We start from the raw sequence: 20,020 nt of genomic DNA, 5'->3' as shown, positions 1-20,020 counted from the left end.
GGCTATAAACATACATTTTAATATCCAAATGAAAACTACACACATTTAATATACTAAACGACATTTCCACAGACTCAATCCACCAAAATTATACAGGTGAAACTCGAAAAATTAGAATATCGTGCAAAAGTTATAATTTTGATGATTATGGCTTATAGATTATGAAAACCCCCAAATTCAAAATCTCAGAAAATTAGAATATTACATGAAATCAATAAAAAAAAGAATTTTAAATACAGAAATGTCGGCCCTCTGAAAAGTATAATAATGCATATGTATATAGTTATACTAAATATATTAGTTTCACCTTTTAATTTGAATTACTGAAATACATGAACTGTTGCACGATATTCTAATTTTTCGAGTTTCAACTGTATGTGTATAAAATTATTAACAGGGAAAAACCTGCACTCTAATTTGGCGCACAGGCGGCAACGTAAAACAACCACGTGCGTTTATAAAACTCCGAAAATACATTGAACTGTAGGCAGAAAAATGCATATATAATCTTGTTCCTGTTTTATAAACACTTCTAAAAGAATTATAAACTTGAAACTTCACTTAATACAGCATATTTTCACTCTTAAATGCAGAGCACGGCAGGGACATACCTGACTCTCTCCAGTCACAGGCTGTTCTGAGCATAGACATAATAAATACATAGACGCCCTATTGGCCGCTTTGGAACGTTGCTGTGATACGTCAATGCATCCGCCATTTTGCTGAGGGCAAGAGTGCGCTGTAAACAAATGCTGCGGTCTATGGCGGTTTTCCTGGGTAGCTGCGGTTTTCCTGGGTAAAAACAATAAAAACGTTTACATTTATCAACCGATTTCAGTGGTTTGTACGTGGTGTACGTTACTATTACTAATTATATAAAGACCAAATACTACCAGGAAAAAATGTTCAGTCTTGTTTGTACAAGGTAATTCCCCGAGACCTGTTTTCAATTGTGTGGCGATGTGTACAGCCCCAAGCAGCACACGAAGCAGACATTATAGAGTCCAGAGATATTACAATTTTTTTTTTACAACATTTCACAATCTTGTGAAATGTAATCCCTTGCTGTCTGGTTTTTAGATTTCGTTCGTGTGAACATCCATACGCAGCACAAAAGTCTGGCATCATTCATGAATTCAGCGTTACCCAGCTACTTCCTATGACAAGACCCCTGTTCCAAGATGGCGGCGGTTTTGACGCATGTTTAGACCCCCAAGGCGACATCTAGTGTTTATATCTATGCGCTCCAGTGGCCAATAGGGCGTCTATGTATTTATTATGTCTATGGTTCTAAGAGCAGGCGCGACCGGTCCATTACCAATGACAACACTCACAGAACAAACTCAAAATATTAATTATAAACAAAAATACATATTTTCCTTGTCTTGAAAAACAAAATAAAGATATTGATGATGTAATTCTATTTACCCAATTTAATAATTAAACAAATAAAAGTTTGCTGGAACAGTTACCAGGAAAACTCAAACACTACATCTGTGATGCTGATTTCCATGATTAATGAGTTGCGTGTTGCTGCTGTTGTCTTTACATTTTTTTGCACATGTTCGTTGTTGGCTATTACATTTTGTGCATATAGCGTTCATGACAGAATCAAACATGAAGAGATATTGTGCTGATGGAGTGCGTCTTAAATATTGTGTTTGGGATGCAGAAACATGCTACTGGTCACTGACAGTATCGATGGTGAAAGAACATGGAAAACAAATGATAAAAATAGAAAATGCAAATACTGAGGTGGATTTTTCCAGTGAATTGCTATAGAAATACAATATACATACAGATCCTTCACTCACATTCAAATGAACATGTTTCCACTACAGCAACAATGACCAACACAGAGAAAATATATGTAGAGATGCAAATGAAGAAGAAAAATGAAAAAGGGGTTTTCTAGAGTAATAAACAAATGATGTGATGAGCTGAATGAGGGATGAGAACAGATATAATAATCACGTAGTTTAAATCTGCAGACAGAAACATCAGACTCAGGACAGAAACACACGACCTATAAAGTAAGTGATTATGTGTTTCATTCATGTGCTGTCATATTACTGAAATTGTCATAATTTACTCCAAAATGAATCTGTGAATGTTTGATTTCTAAGTTTTTCAATCTGTTTTTTCTTCAGAAATGGACCAAACTCTATATTTCATTCTTCTTCTCATTGGTGAGTGTGTTTGTTGTTTTATTTATGGTTTATAGTTTCATCAGGTTTGACCCTGTTATGAAAAGCATTAAATCAAACGCTCTCTTTCACAGCTCTCTGCTCCGTATCTGAATGTGTTCAGCGTCAGTATCACTTTATAAACGTGAGGAAGACCTGGACTGAAGCTCAGAGACACTGCAGAGAGAATTACACAGATCTGGCCACCGTTGACAACATGACCGACATGAACGAGCTGAAGAAGAGTGTGAATGATGGAGGTGTTCAGTATATCTGGATTGGGCTGCAGAGGACGAGTGTTGATAAATGGCAGTGGTCTTCAGGTGAACCTGCGCTCTATCTGAACTGGAAACCTGAACAACCTGATGGCAGAGATGAGTGTGCTTTTATGAAAAATGGAAAATGGGAAGATTGGCAATGTAGTAACAGCCTGACTTTCATCTGTAATTCGTCTAACAACAGTAAGTGCAGCTCCATACAATCTCAATAAACATTCATTTATAAAAGATACACCATATACTGCACTGTAAAATCTAATTATTTAGACATGCAAAAAACATGCAAACCGACTGCCTTAAAAAACAAGCAAAAAAGGAATAGTATGTTGTACTGACAAAAGCTTAATTAGTATAGTTCACGTATACATGAGTTCTCGCAAGTAAAAAAGATCTGAGAGTACTTGATAATTTACTTCACATTTACTCTTGACTTATTATAGCTATACAATGGCCAAATTCTGACAGTAACATACCCTTTTACATTAAAACAGTAACATACGGTTGAAAACATAAATGTATAAAATAGCCAACAGGAATATACTGAGAAATAACAGCGCTCAAAGTCGACGCTCAGAGGTTGTGTTTCAAATCACACCATAAACACTCATTCACTATTCCCTACATTAGCTCACTAATATAGTCCCCTTGACAGAGTGAATGAATGTGTGAATTCAGATACTCATGTCTGTTAACAAGCAGAATCACTGAAGGAAAGAGAAACAACAAGAGTAAAAAGAGAAACACAAGAACTACAACTGACTTCCAGCCAAACTGGAGTGTGAAACCAGTTTACAGACCAGTTTAACATTATTTAATTCATACATGTACAAAAGTTATTGTTGAGAATTAACAGAGATTTAGATAATGAAGTTTTATTGAAAATAATATAGTTTAACTGTTATCATCTATCACTTGATCTCACTTCACTTTAGCGTTCTTTGCTGCTATAATTGTGTTTAACAAACACACTGTCACAGCAGCCAAAAAACACAAAGATAAAATAATACAATGGCTAATACAATGTTAAGTCAGATATATGTACAATCTATGTGTACAGAAATAACATCACAATGTCCAGAAATCAATTTTTAATAGTACATTGGGTTTAATTTGTCGTTTAATGAGATCTACTAATATTTATTGTTAGTGCCAATTAATGTGTATATGAATAAAGGCATAAATCTGCAAATTTTGCCTGTGTACAACTTTACATTTGTGTGCATTTTTTTTTTGTGTGTAATTTTGCCGGAACGAATAGAAAAAACTGAGAGTAACAACACTACACAACCCTCACTGAGATAACACACACTGTCACTCAGAACACACTGAGAGTAAAACACTACACAACCCTCACTGAGATAACACACACTGTCACTCAGAACACACTGAGAGTAAAACACTACACAACCCTCACTGAGATAACACACACTGTCACTCAGAACACACTGAGAGTAAAACACTACACAACCCTCACTGAGATAACACACACTATCACTCAGAACACACTGAGAGTCACAACACTACACAACCCTCACTGAGATAACACACACTGTCACTCAGAACACACTGAGAGTCACAACACTACACAACCCTCACTGAGATAACACACACTGTCACTCAGAACACACTGAGAGTAAAACACTACACAACCCTCACTGAGATAACACACACTGTCACTCAGAACACACTGAGAGTAACAACACTACACAACCCTCACTGAGATAACACACACTATCACTCAGAACACACTGAGAGTCACAACACTACACAACCCTCACTGAGATAACACACACTGTCACTCAGAACACACTGAGAGTAACAACACTACACAACCCTCACTGAGATAACACACACTGTCACTCAGAACACACTGAGAGTAAAAACACTACACAACCCTCACTGAGATAACACACGCTGTCACTCAGAACACACTGAGAGTAACAACACTACACAACCCTCACTGAGATAACACACACTGTCACTCAGAACACACTGAGAGTAAAACACTACACAACCCTCACTGAGATAACACACACTGTCACTCAGAACACACTGAGAGTAACAACACTACACAACCCTCACTGAGATAACACACACTGTCACTCAGAACACACTGAGAGTAAAACACTACACAACCCTCACTGAGATAACACACACTATCACTCAGAACACACTGAGAGTCACAACACTACACAACCCTCACTGAGATAACACACACTGTCACTCAGAACACACTGAGAGTAACAACACTACACAACCCTCACTGAGATAACACACACTGTCACTCAGAACACACTGAGAGTAAAAACACTACACAACCCTCACTGAGATAACACACGCTGTCACTCAGAACACACTGAGAGTAACAACACTACACAACCCTCACTGAGATAACACACACTGTCACTCAGAACACACTGAGAGTAAAACACTACACAACCCTCACTGAGATAACACACACTATCACTCAGAACACACTGAGAGTCACAACACTACACAACCCTCACTGAGATAACACACACTGTCACTCAGAACACACTGAGAGTAAAACACTACACAACCCTCACTGAGATAACACACACTGTCACTCAGAACACACTGAGAGTAAAAACACTACACAACGCTCACTGAGATAACACACACTGTCACTCAGAACACACTGAGAGTAACAACACTACACAACCCTCACTGAGATAACACACACTATCACTCAGAACACACTGAGAGTAACAACACTACACAACCCTCACTGAGATAACACACACTGTCACTCAGAAAACACTTACCCCTTTTCCACCAAAGCATTTTGAGAGCCGGTTCGGAGCCGGTGCCTACTCGCGAACCGGTTCTTTGTGTTTCGACAGCCAAAGAACCGGTTCTCGGCCAGGAAAACTGGTTCCAAAGCGGCACCAACTCTTTGCTGGACTAGAACCAGAAAACCGTTCTTTTACCACCGTGTCATGCTTACGGCGGGGCTGGAGGCGGGTTGAGATGTGTCCTAAACATCTTTTCTGACCGCAAAGCCAGGAGAAACATTTGCAGAAACACGATGTAGTCCACCATTGTAATTATCATGCTTGAAGTTGGCGCAAGCGTTTCTAGCTTTTTTTAAATTTTATTTTTTTATTGAAAACATTATGTAAGCAAAGAAGAAAACAGTCAAAATATAGAACAAATAAACGGAAAGAAATAAAAGACAAGACAGAGGTACATAACTAATCAGAAAAGATTACATAACAAAGGAAAAGATTAAAAGACTTACTTATTTCAATTGTTTTTAAAGCCTTCATGGTACACAAGTTAGAGATAATAAAATAATGTACTTGCAAGCGTTTCTGTATGGCAACGTACACAGTGACGTAACGACGTCGTTCGCTGGGCGGTCTAGTCAGTGGGAAAACAAACCGGTTCTGAGAAGGTTCGCAAGTTGAACCAACTCCGAACTAACTTTGAACCAGCACCAGTTCCGAACCAGTTCTTTTTTGGTGGAAAAGGGGTAACTGAGAGTAAAACACTACACAACGCTCACTGAGATAACACACACTGTCACTCAGAACACACTGAGAGTAAAAACGACTCGGTTACTAACGTAACCTCGGTTCCCTGAGAGGAGGTCTCTCCTATTGCGTAAGTAGCTTACGCTATGGGAAAACTCCTTTTCTCGAGAATATTGAAGTCTTTATGTAAAACGCATTGCAGCTGCACAGCTGACAGCAATGAACGAAGGCAGCTCGGTCATTGGCTGTGCTGCGGCAACTTGCTCGAACCAATGACGGGGCGACTCTGAATGCGCGACCAATGAGCGCGCTTCGCGCCCGCGCGCGTCAGAGCCCGCCAAGATGGGCGTGGCCAAGAGCTATATATTGGGCGCCCCGTCATGAGAGTTTTTTAGGTTAAAACGACTGAAGCGAACTAACCAAGCACAAGCACGGCAGCTTACGCAATACTCGTTCCCTCCTCTCAGGGAACCGAGGTTACGTTAGTAACCGAGTCGTTCCCTTTCGAGAGGTCTCTCCTATTGCGTAAGTAGCTTACGCTATGGGAACACCATGCAAAACGCCGTGCGTGCTGAACTTCGCCTTATGATAGCCAGAGGCAGGTGCCTGAGCTAAAAAAGCAAAGTTATCATCCAACTAGCCGGCAGAGGCGAGCTTTATATGTGGGAAAGAATACAGAGCGGCTAGAAGGCGCTCAGTGTGACACAAGCACATACATAATCTAGATACGAACTCGTAGTTCAACTAGCATCATGCTGATAGTACATTGGAATGCAGTGTCGGGACCTGTAGGTTGTAGAACCTGATAAATGTGGACGGTGAGGCCCAGCCTGCCGCCGCACAAATATCCTCGATCGGTATCCCGCTCGACCATGCCCAGGAAGAAGCCACACTCCTGGTGGAGTGTGCTTTGACTCCCCAGGGGCATTGAAGTCCCTTAGCTTCATAAGCCAGCGCTATAGCTTCAACTATCCAGTGAGAGATTCTCTGCTTTGAAACGGCGGAACCTTTCGTACGGCCGCCAAAGCATACAAACAGTTGTTCTGTCTGTCTGAATAGGGCAGAACGCTCCAAATACACTCTGAGAGCCCTAACGGGGCAGAGTAGATTAGCGTCGTGTTCGTCTGCTGGGGACGATAGCGCAGTTAGGGAGATAACCTGTGCTCTGAAGGGAGTGGTGAGCACTTTAGGAATATACCCATGTTTCGGTCTAAGGACGACCCTGCAGTCGTTAGGTCCGAATTCTAGGCAGGCAGCGCTTGTCGAAAGCGCGTGCAGGTCGCCCACTCTCTTGACCGAGGCGAGTGCCAGCAAGAGCGCAGTCTTGAGCGAGAGCTGTTTAAGGTGCACGGTTCGGAGTGGTTCGAACGGAGGCCCTTTAAGAGCGTCTAGGACAGTAGCTAGGTCCCAGATCGGCACTGAGGGGGGGCGTGAAGGGTTCATCCTCCTAGCGCCCCTTAGGAAACGAATAATTAGGTCGTTTCTTCCCAATGGACGTTCCATTACAGGGTCGTGTGATGCTGTGATGGCCGCCACATATACTTTGAGCGTGGAGGGGGCGCGGCCCGCCTCCAGAAGCCCTTGTAGAAAAGCGAGTACGTTCGTAATCTCGCATGTTTCAGGGTTCAGGCCCTTGGCATTACACCAGACACTGAACACTTTCCATTTCTGGGCATATAAGCGTCTCGTGGAGGGCGCCCGCGCCTCAGCGATGGTTTTTAGTGCTCCGCTCGTGAGGTTCCTGGGAACCCGTTGAGGGGCCATGCATGAAGGGCCCACAGATCGGGGCGGGGATGAAATATCATCCCGTTGGCCTGACTGAGGAGGTCTGGCCTCAGTGGAATCGGCCGTGGTGCAGATTGCATTTGCATCAGATCTGGAAACCATGTTTGGTTATTCCAGAGTGGGGCTATCAGCAGCACTGCGTCTTTCTCCTCTCTGACCCGACTGATGACCTGCGGTAGCATCGCGATCGGGGGAAAGGCATATAAGGGACGGCTCGGCCAGCTCTGGGCGAGCGCATCCATGCTTTTCGTGAAGAAAAGAGGGCAGTGCGCGTTCTCCTTGGAGGCGAAGAGGTCGATCTCCGCTTTGCCAAAGGTTTTCCATAACCAGTGAATCGTCAGCGGGTTGAGAGCCCATTCTCCTGGGAGAATTTTGTCTCTGGATAGCATGTCCGCCCCCTGGTTCAGGGCACCTGGCACATGCGCTGCTCTCAGCGAGCGCAAGTTGTGCTGGGACCATAAAATGAGTCTCCTGGCCATTGAATGCATGGAGCTCGACCTGAGTCCACCCTGGCGATTTATGTACGATACTACCGTCATGTTGTCCGTTCGGACCAAGACGTGTTCGTTTCTCAGCTGTGGGAGCAGGGCTCTGAGAGCCAAAGCGACCGCTTTCATTTCCAGACAGTTTATGTGTAGGCGCTTCTCCGGGTTTGACCAAAAGCCGGAGACAGGCCTGCCCTCGTAAAGGGCCCCCCAACCTATTTTGGAGGCATCTGTCGTTATCATCTTTCTCCTTGTGTTCACACCCAGACTCACGCCTGACTGGTACCAGTCGGCGGCTTTCCAGTGCGTCAGGGCTTTTATACAGCCGTGGTTCGCTCTGATTAAAAGGTGGCCCGAACGCCACGCGTGAGTAGGGACGCGGCTCTTGAGCCAGCGTTGGAGAGGGCGCATATGCAACAATCCTAGCTGGAGTACGGCCGATGCTGAGGCCATGAGACCGAGCATCCTCTGAAACCGCTTGACGGGGGCGAGCGCGCCCGCCCTGAATGATGTTGCAAGGCGCCGGATGGTGAGCGCGCGCTCTGATGAGAGACGCGCTGTCATTTGCATCGAGTCTAGAACTATTCCCAGGAAAGAAATCCTCTGGCTGGGAGATAGTATGCTTTTTGCAAAATTGATTCTTAGACCCAGGCATTCTAAATGGCTGATAATCCAAGATCTGTGTGTTATTAACTGACTCTCTGATTGTGCTAGAATCAGCCAATCGTCGAGATAATTCAGTATTCGCACTCCCCTTCGCCTTAGGGGGGAAAGTGCTGCATCCATACATTTCGTGAATGTACGGGGAGCCAGGGACAGGCCGAACGGAAGTACTGTGTACTGGTACGACTGTCCCTCGAAAGCGAATCTCAGAAACGGCCTGTGATGAGGCGCTATTGGAATGTGAAAGTAAGCATCTTTCAGATCCACTGAGAGAAACCAATCTCCTGGGCGTACTTGCGCGAGGATATGCTTGGTTGTTAACATTCTGAACGAGCGAATCATTAGTGCTTTGTTCAGGTGTCTGAGATCTAGGATGGGGCGGAGACCGCCATCCTTTTTCGGGACGAGAAAATAGCGGCTGTAAAAACCTGCCTCGCTCAGAGAGGGGGGAACAGTTTCCACAGCGCCCTTTTCTATTAGTTTGCGCACCTCGGTGCGTAGAACATGTGAGCACTCTTTTCTCACTTTCGTCTCGACCACAGTCGTAAAACGTGGTGGTCTGCGAGCGAACTGGAGCGAGTATCCGTGCTTTACTATATTCAATACCCATTTCGGCATATCTGGAATATTTTCCCATGCCGCTGCGTGTACAGATATGGGCTGAATACAGGCTAGGGGCGGGCCGCTGTGACGCAGGGACCCGGCCAGCGAATCGCCTGAGCTCATAGCTCTCAGAGGCGCGGGCGCGCGCTGAGCAGCTGAGTGAATGGGCGCGTGTGTGATTACAGCAGCGCGCGCTGTGTCTGTAAAACTCGCAGCCTGGGCTGGGGTTGTGTTTGACACTGTAAGGACAGTGTTTATAAGTGGGGGTGCATAAACAGTGGTAGGCACACGCGTCACTTTTATAATGTTTCCCGCTTTTACTGGGGATGAATTTATAACTGTGTGAACAGTGCTTGTGTGTAGTGGTGCGTACATGACCGTAGGCACGTGATCTACATTCATGGGGTGCGCAGCTTGAGCTGGGAATGAATTTGGCACTGTTTTGACAGTATCTGGGAATGCACACCTTGTGGACATGTGAACCCTTAGTGACACAGGCAGAAAAAGACTCTTTTTGTGTTTTCTGTGCGTCGCCGTAAAAACGGCGTTTGTTTGCAGGTGAGCGAGCTCTGTGACTGGCCCATTGACTGCTGTATGAACATATCCAGCCGCCTGTAAGGGGACTGGGTAATGCTTGAGCTTTTGCAGAGAGAGTGGTCCGGCTTTTGCGAGACACGCACTCTCTCTTTTCATTCTTGTGGCTAGGACGGCTTTCGAGGCTCGGGGTTCAGCACAATCTTGGGCCGAGGACCCCGTCGCTCAGAAGGCAGCTTGCGGTTGTGCGAGCGCGAGCGGCGTCGAGCGTCAGCCTGAGGCGCGGGCTGAGAGGCGGTGGGGGCTGTTCTAGCCCGCTGCGGCTGCGGCGGCCTCTGTCTGCTCTGCGATGAGCTGGAGCGCTTGGGCAGGAAATGCCGCATAGCTTGTGAAGCATTCTGGGCCTCAGTGAAGCGTTCGGCGAAACCCTTAACCGCCGGTCCAAACAGCCCGCTGGTGGAGATAGGCGCGTCGAGAAATGGCGCCTTATCCGCGTCCTTCATCTCAGTCAGAGTCAACCACAGATGGCGCTCGAGAACAGTCAAATTAGCCATGGCACGGCCGATAGACTGGGCGGTGGCCTTCGTGGCTCGCAGGGCTATGTCAGTCGCGCTGCGTAGGTCCTTAAAGGCTTCGGGTTCGGGGCCAGACTCGTCCATAGAGCGGAGAAGCTTGGCTTGGAACACTTGAAGTACCGCCATAGAGTGAAGCGCTGATGCAGCTTGGCCGGCGGCGGCGTAGGCGCGACCGGCGAGAGCTGAAGTAGTGCGGCAGGGCTTCGAGGGGTGGGAAGCTTTGGCTTTCCATCCGGTGGTGGAGGGCGGGCAGAGATGATTGGCCACGGCCTCCTCGAGGGGCGGTGTTCCCTCGTAGCCTCTTTCCTTTGCGCCGTCCACAGAGGAGAGCGAGGAAGAAAAAGAAGGCTTTAGGCGCGCAGAGTGGGGGGCTTTCCACGACTTGGTGAGTTCGTCGTGAACTTCCGGGAAGAAGGGAGAAGGCCTTTGCCGAGGGGCCTGCTGGCGCCCCTGCAGAAACCACTCATCCAGTCGGCTCCGGGTTGGTTCTTCGGGAGAAGACCAATCGAGCCCGAGGTCTTCCACGGCCTTAGAGAGAACGCGGATAATCTCGCTATCCATGGTGGAGCCCCCGCTCGCGCTAGCTAGCGTCGACGGGGCGGGGTCGAGAGTGGAGCCCGGCCAGTCGTCCGATGCAGCGTCGATTGACAAGCTGTCATCCATTCCCCCGTCGTCCTCGGACGCGCCGAAAGTCACAAGGCCCACCGCTCTGCTAGAGGGGTGTGGGTCCGGCTGGGTGAACTGAACCGGCGGTGGGGAAGGCAAGAGCGGCGGTGAAGCACGCGGAGACTGGCTCGGCGTGACGTCACTGAGCTCAGGTTCAGGAAGCCTCTGTGAGCGGCGCTTTTTCTTAGTGCGCGGCTCGAACAGAGGGATGGCGGCGATGGGCTCGCTCAAGGCGAAAGCGGCGAGGCGAGCCCGCAGTGCGGAGAGACCCAGGTCGTCACATTCGGGGCATCCGCCCTTGGTCAAAGCAGCTTCTGCGTGGTCCCGGCCCAGGCAGCGAGCGCAGATGATGTGACGATCCCCGTCCGGGAGAAGGTCTCTGCACGACGCGCAGGAAGGCATTTGAAACAACGCCTTGGAAAATTTGCTCTTTTACAAGTGTCGCAGAGCGAACAGATGTAAATACTTGCGTGAGCAGTACGCCGGATGGCTCAGTAGGATCGCGTTAGAAGGCGGCTGAAGGTGCCGACGTCCTCGTAGCAAATCCCGCTGGTATGCTTTTCGACGGCGAAGCTTCAATAATCCGGAGGATCCAGCGAAGAAGGTGTTCGCTGAAGGAGATTAAATCTAAAAAACTCTCATGACGGGGCGCCCAATATATAGCTCTTGGCCACGCCCATCTTGGCGGGCTCTGACGCGCGCGGGCGCGAAGCGCGCTCATTGGTCGCGCATTCAGAGTCGCCCCGTCATTGGTTCGAGCAAGTTGCCGCAGCACAGCCAATGACCGAGCTGCCTTCGTTCATTGCTGTCAGCTGTGCAGCTGCAATGCGTTTTACATAAAGACTTCAATATTCTCGAGAAAAGGAGTTTTCCCATAGCGTAAGCTACTTACGCAATAGGAGAGACCTCTCGAAAGGGAATACACAACGCTCACTGAGATAACACACACTGTCACTCAGAACACACTGAGAGTAACAACACTACACAACCCTCACTGAGATAACACACACTGTCACTCAGAACACACTGAGAGTAACAACACTACACAACCCTCACTGAGATAACACACACTGTCACTCAGAACACACTGAGAGACACAACACTACACAACCCTCACTGAGATAACACACACTATCACTCAGAACACACTGAGAGTAACAACACTACACAACCCTCACTGAGATAACACACACTATCACTCAGAACACACTGAGAGTAACAACACTACACAACCCTCACTGAGATAACACACACTGTCACTCAGAACACACTGAGAGTAACAACACTACACAACCCTCACTGAGATAACACACACTGTCACTCAGAACACACTGAGAGTAACAACACTACACAACCCTCACTGAGATAACACACACTATCACTCAGAACACACTGAGAGTAACAACACTACACAACCCTCACTGAGATAACACACACTATCACTCAGAACACACTGAGAGTAACAACACTACACAACCCTCACTGAGATAACACACACTATCACTCAGAACACACTGAGAGTAACAACACTACACAACCCTCACTGAGATAACACACACTGTCACTCAGAAAACACTGAGAGTAAAACACTACACAACCCTCACTGAGATAACACACACTGTCCTTCAGAACACACTGAGAGTAAAAACACTACACAACCCTCACTGAGATAACACACACTGTCACTCAGAACACACTGAGAGTAAAAACACTACACAACCCTCACTGAGATAACACACACTGTCACTCAGAACACACTGAGAGTAAAAACACTACACAACCCTCACTGAGATAACACACACTATCACTCAGAACACACTGAGAGTAACAACACTACACAACCCTCACTGAGATAACACACACTATCACTCAGAACACACTGAGAGTAACAACACTACACAACCCTCACTGAGATAACACACTGTCACTCAGAACACACTGAGAGTAACAACACTACACAACCCTCACTGAGATAACACACACTGTCACTCAGAACACACTGAGAGTAACAACACTACACAACCCTCACTGAGATAACACACACTATCACTCAGAACACACTGAGAGTTACAACACTACACAACCCTCACTGCGATAACACACACTATCACTCAGAACACACTGAGAGTAACAACACTACACAACCCTCACTGAGATAACACACACTGTCACTCAGAACATACTGATAGTAACAACACTACACAACCCTCACTGAGATAACACACACTGTCACTCAGAACACACTGAGAGTAAAAACACTACACAACCCTCACTGAGATAACACACACTGTCACTCAGAACACACTGAGAGTAAAAACACTACACAACCCTCACTGAGATAACACACACTGTCACTCAGAACACACTGACAGTAACAACACTACACAACCCTCACTGAGATAACACACACTGTCACTCAGAACACACTGAGAGTAAAAACACTACACAACCCTCACTGGGATATCACACACTGTCACTCAGAAAACACTGACGGTAACAACACTACACAACCCTCACTGAGATAACACACACTGTCACTCAGAACACACTGAGAGTAAAAACACTACACAACCCTCACTGAGATAACACACACTGTCACTCAGAACACACTGAGAGTAACAACACTACACAACCCTCACTGAGATAACACACACTGTCACTCAGAACACACTGAGAGTAACAACACTACACAACCCTCACTGAGATAACACACACTGTCCTTCAGAACACACTGAGAGTAAAAACACTACACAACCCTCACTGAGATAACACACACTGTCACTCAGAACACACTGAGAGTAACAACACTACACAACCCTCACTGAGATAACACACACTGTCCTTCAGAACACACTGAGAGTAACAACACTACACAACCCTCACTGAGATAACACACACTGTCACTCAGAACACACTGAGAGTAAAAACACTACACAACCCTCACTGAGATAACACACACTGTCACCCAGAACACACTGAGAGTAACAACACTACACAACCCTCACTGAGATAACACACACTGTCACTCAGAACACACTGAGAGTAACAACACTACACAACCCTCACTGAGATAACACACACTGTCACTCAGAACACACTGAGAGTAACAACACTACACAACCCTCACTGAGATAACACACACTGTCACTCAGAACACACTGAGAGTAAAACACTACACAACCCTCACTGAGATAACACACACTATCACTCAGAACACACTGAGAGTAAAAACACTACACAACCCTCACTGAGATAACACACACTGTCACTCAGAACACACTGAGAGTAAAACACTACACAACCCTCACTGAGATAACACACACTGTCACTCAGAACACACTGAGAGTAAAAACACTACACAACCCTCACTGAGATAACACACACTGTCACTAAGAACACACTGAGAGTAACAACACTACACAACCCTCACTGAGATAACACACACTGTCACTCAGAACACACTGATAGTAACAACACTACACAACCCTCACTGAGATAACACACACTGTCACTCAGAACACACTGAGAGTAACAGCACTACACAACCCTCACTGAGATAACACACACTGTCACTCAGAACACACTGAGAGGAAAAACACTACACAACCCTCACTGAGATAACACACACTGTCACTAAGAACACACTGAGAGTAACAACACTACACAACCCTCACTGAGATAACACACACTGTCACACAGAACACACTGAGAGGAAAAACACTACACAACCCTCACTGAGATAACACACACTGTCACTCAGAACACACTGAGAGGAAAAACACTACACAACCCTCACTGAGATAACACACACTGTCACTAAGAACACACTGAGAGTAACAACACAACACAACCCTCACTGAGATAACACACACTGTCACACAGAACACACTGAGAGGAAAAACACTACACAACCCTCACTGAGATAACACACACTGTCACTCAGAACACACTGAGAGGAAAAACACTACACAACCCTCACTGAGATAACACACACTGTCACTAAGAACACACTGAGAGTAACAACACTACACAACCCTCACTGAGATAACACACACTGTCACTCAGAACACACTGAGAGTAACAACACTACACAACCCTCACTGAGATAACACACACTGTCACTCAGAACACACTGAGAGTAAAAACACTACACAACCCTCACTGAGATAACACACACTGTCACTCAGAAAACACTGACAGTAACAACACTACACAACCCTCACTGAGATAACACACACTGTCACTAAGAACACACTGAGAGTAAAAACACTACACAACCCTCACTGAGATAACACACACTGTCACTCAGAACACACTGAGAGTAAAAACACTACACAACCCTCACTGAGATAACACACACTGTCACTAAGAACACACTGAGAGTAACAACACTACACAACCCTCACTGAGATAACACACACTGTCACTCAGAACACACTGATAGTAACAACACTACACAACCCTCACTGAGATAACACACACTGTCACTCAGAACACACTGAGAGTAACAACACTACACAACCCTCACTGAGATAACACACACTGTCACTCAGAACACACTGAGAGGAAAAACACTACACAACCCTCACTGAGATAACACACACTGTCACTAAGAACACACTGAGAGTAACAACACTACACAACCCTCACTGAGATAACACACACTGTCACACAGAACACACTGAGAGGAAAAACACTACACAACCCTCACTGAGATAACACACACTGTCACTCAGAACACACTGAGAGGAAAAACACTACACAACCCTCACTGAGATAACACACTGTCAGTCAGAACACACTGAGAGTAAAACACTACACAACCCTCACTGAGATAACACACACTGTCAGTCAGAACACACTGAGAGTAAAACACTACACAACCCTCACTGAGATAACACACACTGTCACTCAGAACACACTGAGAGTAAAACACTACACAACCCTCACTGAGATAACACACACTGTCACTAAGAACACACTGAGAGTAACAACACTACACAACCCTCACTGAGATAACACACACTATCACTCAGAACACACTGAGAGTAAAACACTACACAACCCTCACTGAGATAACACACTGTCAGTCAGAACACACTGAGAGTAAAACACTACACAACCCTCACTGAGATAACACACACTGTCAGTCAGAACACACTGAGAGTAAAACACTACACAACCCTCACTGAGATAACACACACTGTCACTCACCCAGCGGGCACCTTGACGTCAATTTAACATCAATATGACATCAAACATTATGTCAAAATGACGTCACGAAATAGGTCAAAAATGAAAGTCATATTGACGCCAAAGTGTCGATGTCAATTTGATGTCAAGATTTTGACCTCTGCTGATGTTATTAATTGAGTGATGATTGGCCAATATTGAAGACACCTGATGTTAACAAGCAGAATCACTGAAGGAGAAAATCACAATTTTAAGGCACCATTTTGGTGATCAATGTTTGCTTTAGTTGGGCTCTTGACCCTAAAGTGTTTAACTTTAGATTTTGTTTGGCTGCTGAAACTGAGTGGTGAACAGCCAGATGAACAAAGAGTAAAGGTGATCTGATGGTGTTGGTTATGTTTTGACATAATCATCATTTGACCTGAATCACTGAACTCCTTTAGAGTCTAATCTCTGATTAAGTTTTATATTGGTAATTATAGCATCATGGTATTCTACAGCATATAATCCTGAATTTTTAATTTAATCCAAAGGATTTTCTAAAAGTTTTTCTGATAAAACAAGTGTGTATTTTAGGCACACACAGACATCTAGAATCAGTGTATGAATCTCAAAAATGGTGACAAACAAAATATTCAATTAGGAAAAGGAAACTACTAAAACAAATCAGATACATAATTTATTCATACCGCAAAGCATGATGGGAGCCATGATTGAGTTTTGATTGGTGGCACCCAGAATGCACTGCAACTTATTATTGTCACCATTGTTGAGATTCACAGGCTGATTATTGATGTCAGTGTGTCTAAATAAAAAAATGTTTCAAAGTCTTCCGATCAAAACAGCTTTTGAGAAATGTTTTGGATTATATTGAAAATGCTGATAATTGTTTGCTATAGAATCACAGTGTTGCTGTAGTTAACAATGCAAAGACGCTCTATTTGACTCAAGTGATTTAGGTCAAGAGACAATTATGTCAAAACAAAACCAACACCGCTTCATCACCTTTTGTCAGTGTTCATCTGACAGTGACATTAACCCCAGCCAAACAAAATTGAAATATAAAAAGTTTAGGGGTCAAGAGCCCAACTAAAGCAAACACTGATCACCAAAATGGTGGCTTAAAATTTTTATTTTCTCCTTTGGTGATTCTGCTTCTTAACATCAGGTGTCTTCAATAATCACATCAGCAGAGTCAAAATCTTGACATTAAATTGACATTGACACTTTGACGTCAATATGACTTTCATTTTTGACCTATTTTGCGACGTCATTTTGACATAATGTTTGATGTCATATTGATGTTAAATTGATGTTAAGGTGCCAGCTGGGGAGGTAAATAAGAGTATAAGTAAATAAGCATAATACCTGAGAAAAAAACAGATAACCCTATCGTATTGAACATGATTAATATTTGTTTTGATTTGTTTAAATATTTGGATTTAAACCCCTCCTGGTCACATTTCTGTCCTATTTGGGGTAATGCTAATTTCAAACCAGGGAAATGTGGAGCAGGATTTCGAATATGGGCTGATAAAGGACCCATTTATTCATTCTGTAATCTGATGTGATATGTGAACTGAAAATGTAATAAATATATCTTAAAAAATATAAAATAATACTCATTAATATATTTTGGTAGTCCACAATATAAAATTTTGGATTAAATATTTACTGACATATTAGTTAACCAATATTTTAACCTGCAGTTTAACATCTTCATCTGTTTGATGTTTCTCTCATTCAGATCTTTGTGTCTGAATTAAGTATTCTAGAGAAACGTAACACAACATAATGGAGAAATATAAATTTGCAATAAAATTATGAGGAAAATTCAAAAATATTACTTCATATTATTTCAGCAAAATCATCATACATATTTTGTGAATATTTAATATATCATCCACAGTAGAAACAGTCTTTGAATGACACGTGTTTCTGATGCTCTTATTCACATTAAAAAACATAAACCGACGTAAGAATTATAAACAAACTGATTTGTGAATCTGATTCCATTTGTTTTTCTTAAAGTGAACACAGGACTCGTCTTTGTCGATCAGATGAAGAACTGGAGAGACGCTCAGAGTTTCTGCAGACAGAATCACACTGATCTGGTCAGTGTGAGGAACCAGAATGAGAATCAACAGATTCAGAAGTTCATCAATGATAATCACATATCTAATGATGTCTGGATCGGTCTGTTCAGAGTCAGAGACCCATGGCAGTGGTCAGATCAGAGTAACTCCTCATTCAGAGACTGGAAAACGAATGAACCTGATATTGTAGGAAAACTTAAAAACTGTACAGTGATCGGACCAAAAGCTCTGGATCAATGGCATGCTGATTCTTGCAGCAACCAACTTCCTTTTGTGTGTCATGAAGGTGAGCAGATCCTCACAAACACACACAATCCATCCATCACCTCTAGATATCTTAAAGTTCACGCTACATGTCTGACATGACAAATTCCTCCACAGTGTTTGTTCTGCATGTTGTTTTTGATCAGTCTCTCTCTAGTTTTTGCTTGTGGTTTGTTTTGTGTCCAGATAAACTGATTCTGATCACTGAGAATCTGACGTGGACTGAAGCTCTGAGACACTGCAGACAGAATTATACGGATCTGGTCTCGGTTCATTCAGATGAGAGGCAGCGTCGTGTGATGAATGTGGTTAAAGGTGCGTCTACTGAGGCGGTGTGGTTGGGTTTACGTCACTCCTGCACTGTGGGCCTCTGGTTCTGGGTGAGCGGAGAGACCGTGTGCTATCAGAACTGGGCTCCAGGGAACGGCACAGGAGACGAGGACTGTGTGTCTGCAGTGAGATCTGGAGCAGTTCAGTCTGGAGGAGATCAGCGCTGGATCAGCCGTCCTGAACACGATAAACTCAACTTCATCTGCAGCAGATATGAAGAGTGAAGGATATGTGTGTGTTCTTTCATTACTGGCTCTTTTTTTTTTAACTGGCAAACACTTCTTGTTTTATCAGTGCTTATATCAATTTACAATGATAATTTCTGTTACTGAAGATTATTGTATAAATTACTTTGTGCACCATACATATATATATTTTTTTGTTTGTTTTAAAGAACCCATGAAATCAAAATAAATTTTAACATGTGGCTTTATTTACATTTTAAATTTAGTCACTTCCAGAAACAGAACTGAATATTTTTGACACAGTCTGTTCAATCCAATGTACTTGCAGTCAACTAGAAAGTAGAAGATGGCTTTAAAAAACAAGAAAAAGCAAAGCTCAAGCCGTCAGTTGATTTCATGGGATCTTGGTATTCTGGTGGTTTTGCTTCTTTCTCCTAATCACTCCTGTGTTTTGCACTGGTCATATAATAAAAAAATACTTAAGAAGTGATTGTGAGCATCGATGTTTGTCTCAAAGAAATATAGTTTATACTTAAAGGAAAAAGTGGAAGTTGAGTATATATAATATATAAATATTATAATAAATAATATAAATAGTATATAAAATATCTTGTGAACTGTATTTGATGTTGAAACTAATTCAAAGGAGCACCAGCTCAAATGAACTGACTTTATAAAAA

The 20,020-nt window shown here is 44.0% G+C and overlaps 2 protein-coding genes across 2 annotated transcripts in view; one reads left to right on the top strand and one right to left on the bottom strand.

The window, feature by feature from the left end:
- LOC143736473 (salivary C-type lectin 2-like) overlaps positions 1–20,020 on the bottom strand; it is a 318,478-nt gene that overhangs the window by 44,323 nt on the left and 254,135 nt on the right.
- Positions 1,914–19,418, top strand: LOC143736465 (C-type mannose receptor 2-like). The gene is made up of 5 exons (XM_077227164.1): positions 1,914–2,033; positions 2,151–2,189; positions 2,282–2,647; positions 18,497–18,847; positions 19,012–19,418. The coding sequence occupies exons 2-5, from the start codon at positions 2,153–2,155 to the stop codon at positions 19,377–19,379; spliced, it is 1,122 nt and encodes a 373-aa protein (XP_077083279.1). The 5' UTR covers positions 1,914–2,033; positions 2,151–2,152; the 3' UTR covers positions 19,380–19,418.

The sequence above is a fragment of the Siphateles boraxobius genome, unplaced genomic scaffold (genome assembly GCF_051911475.1).
Source record: "Siphateles boraxobius isolate OS27281-9 unplaced genomic scaffold, OSU_SipBor_1 130, whole genome shotgun sequence".
In the NCBI taxonomy this organism is placed as follows: domain Eukaryota; kingdom Metazoa; phylum Chordata; class Actinopteri; order Cypriniformes; family Leuciscidae; genus Siphateles; species Siphateles boraxobius.
Note: the sequence above shows the minus strand (reverse complement) of the source record. Positions and strands in the feature narration are given on the sequence as shown.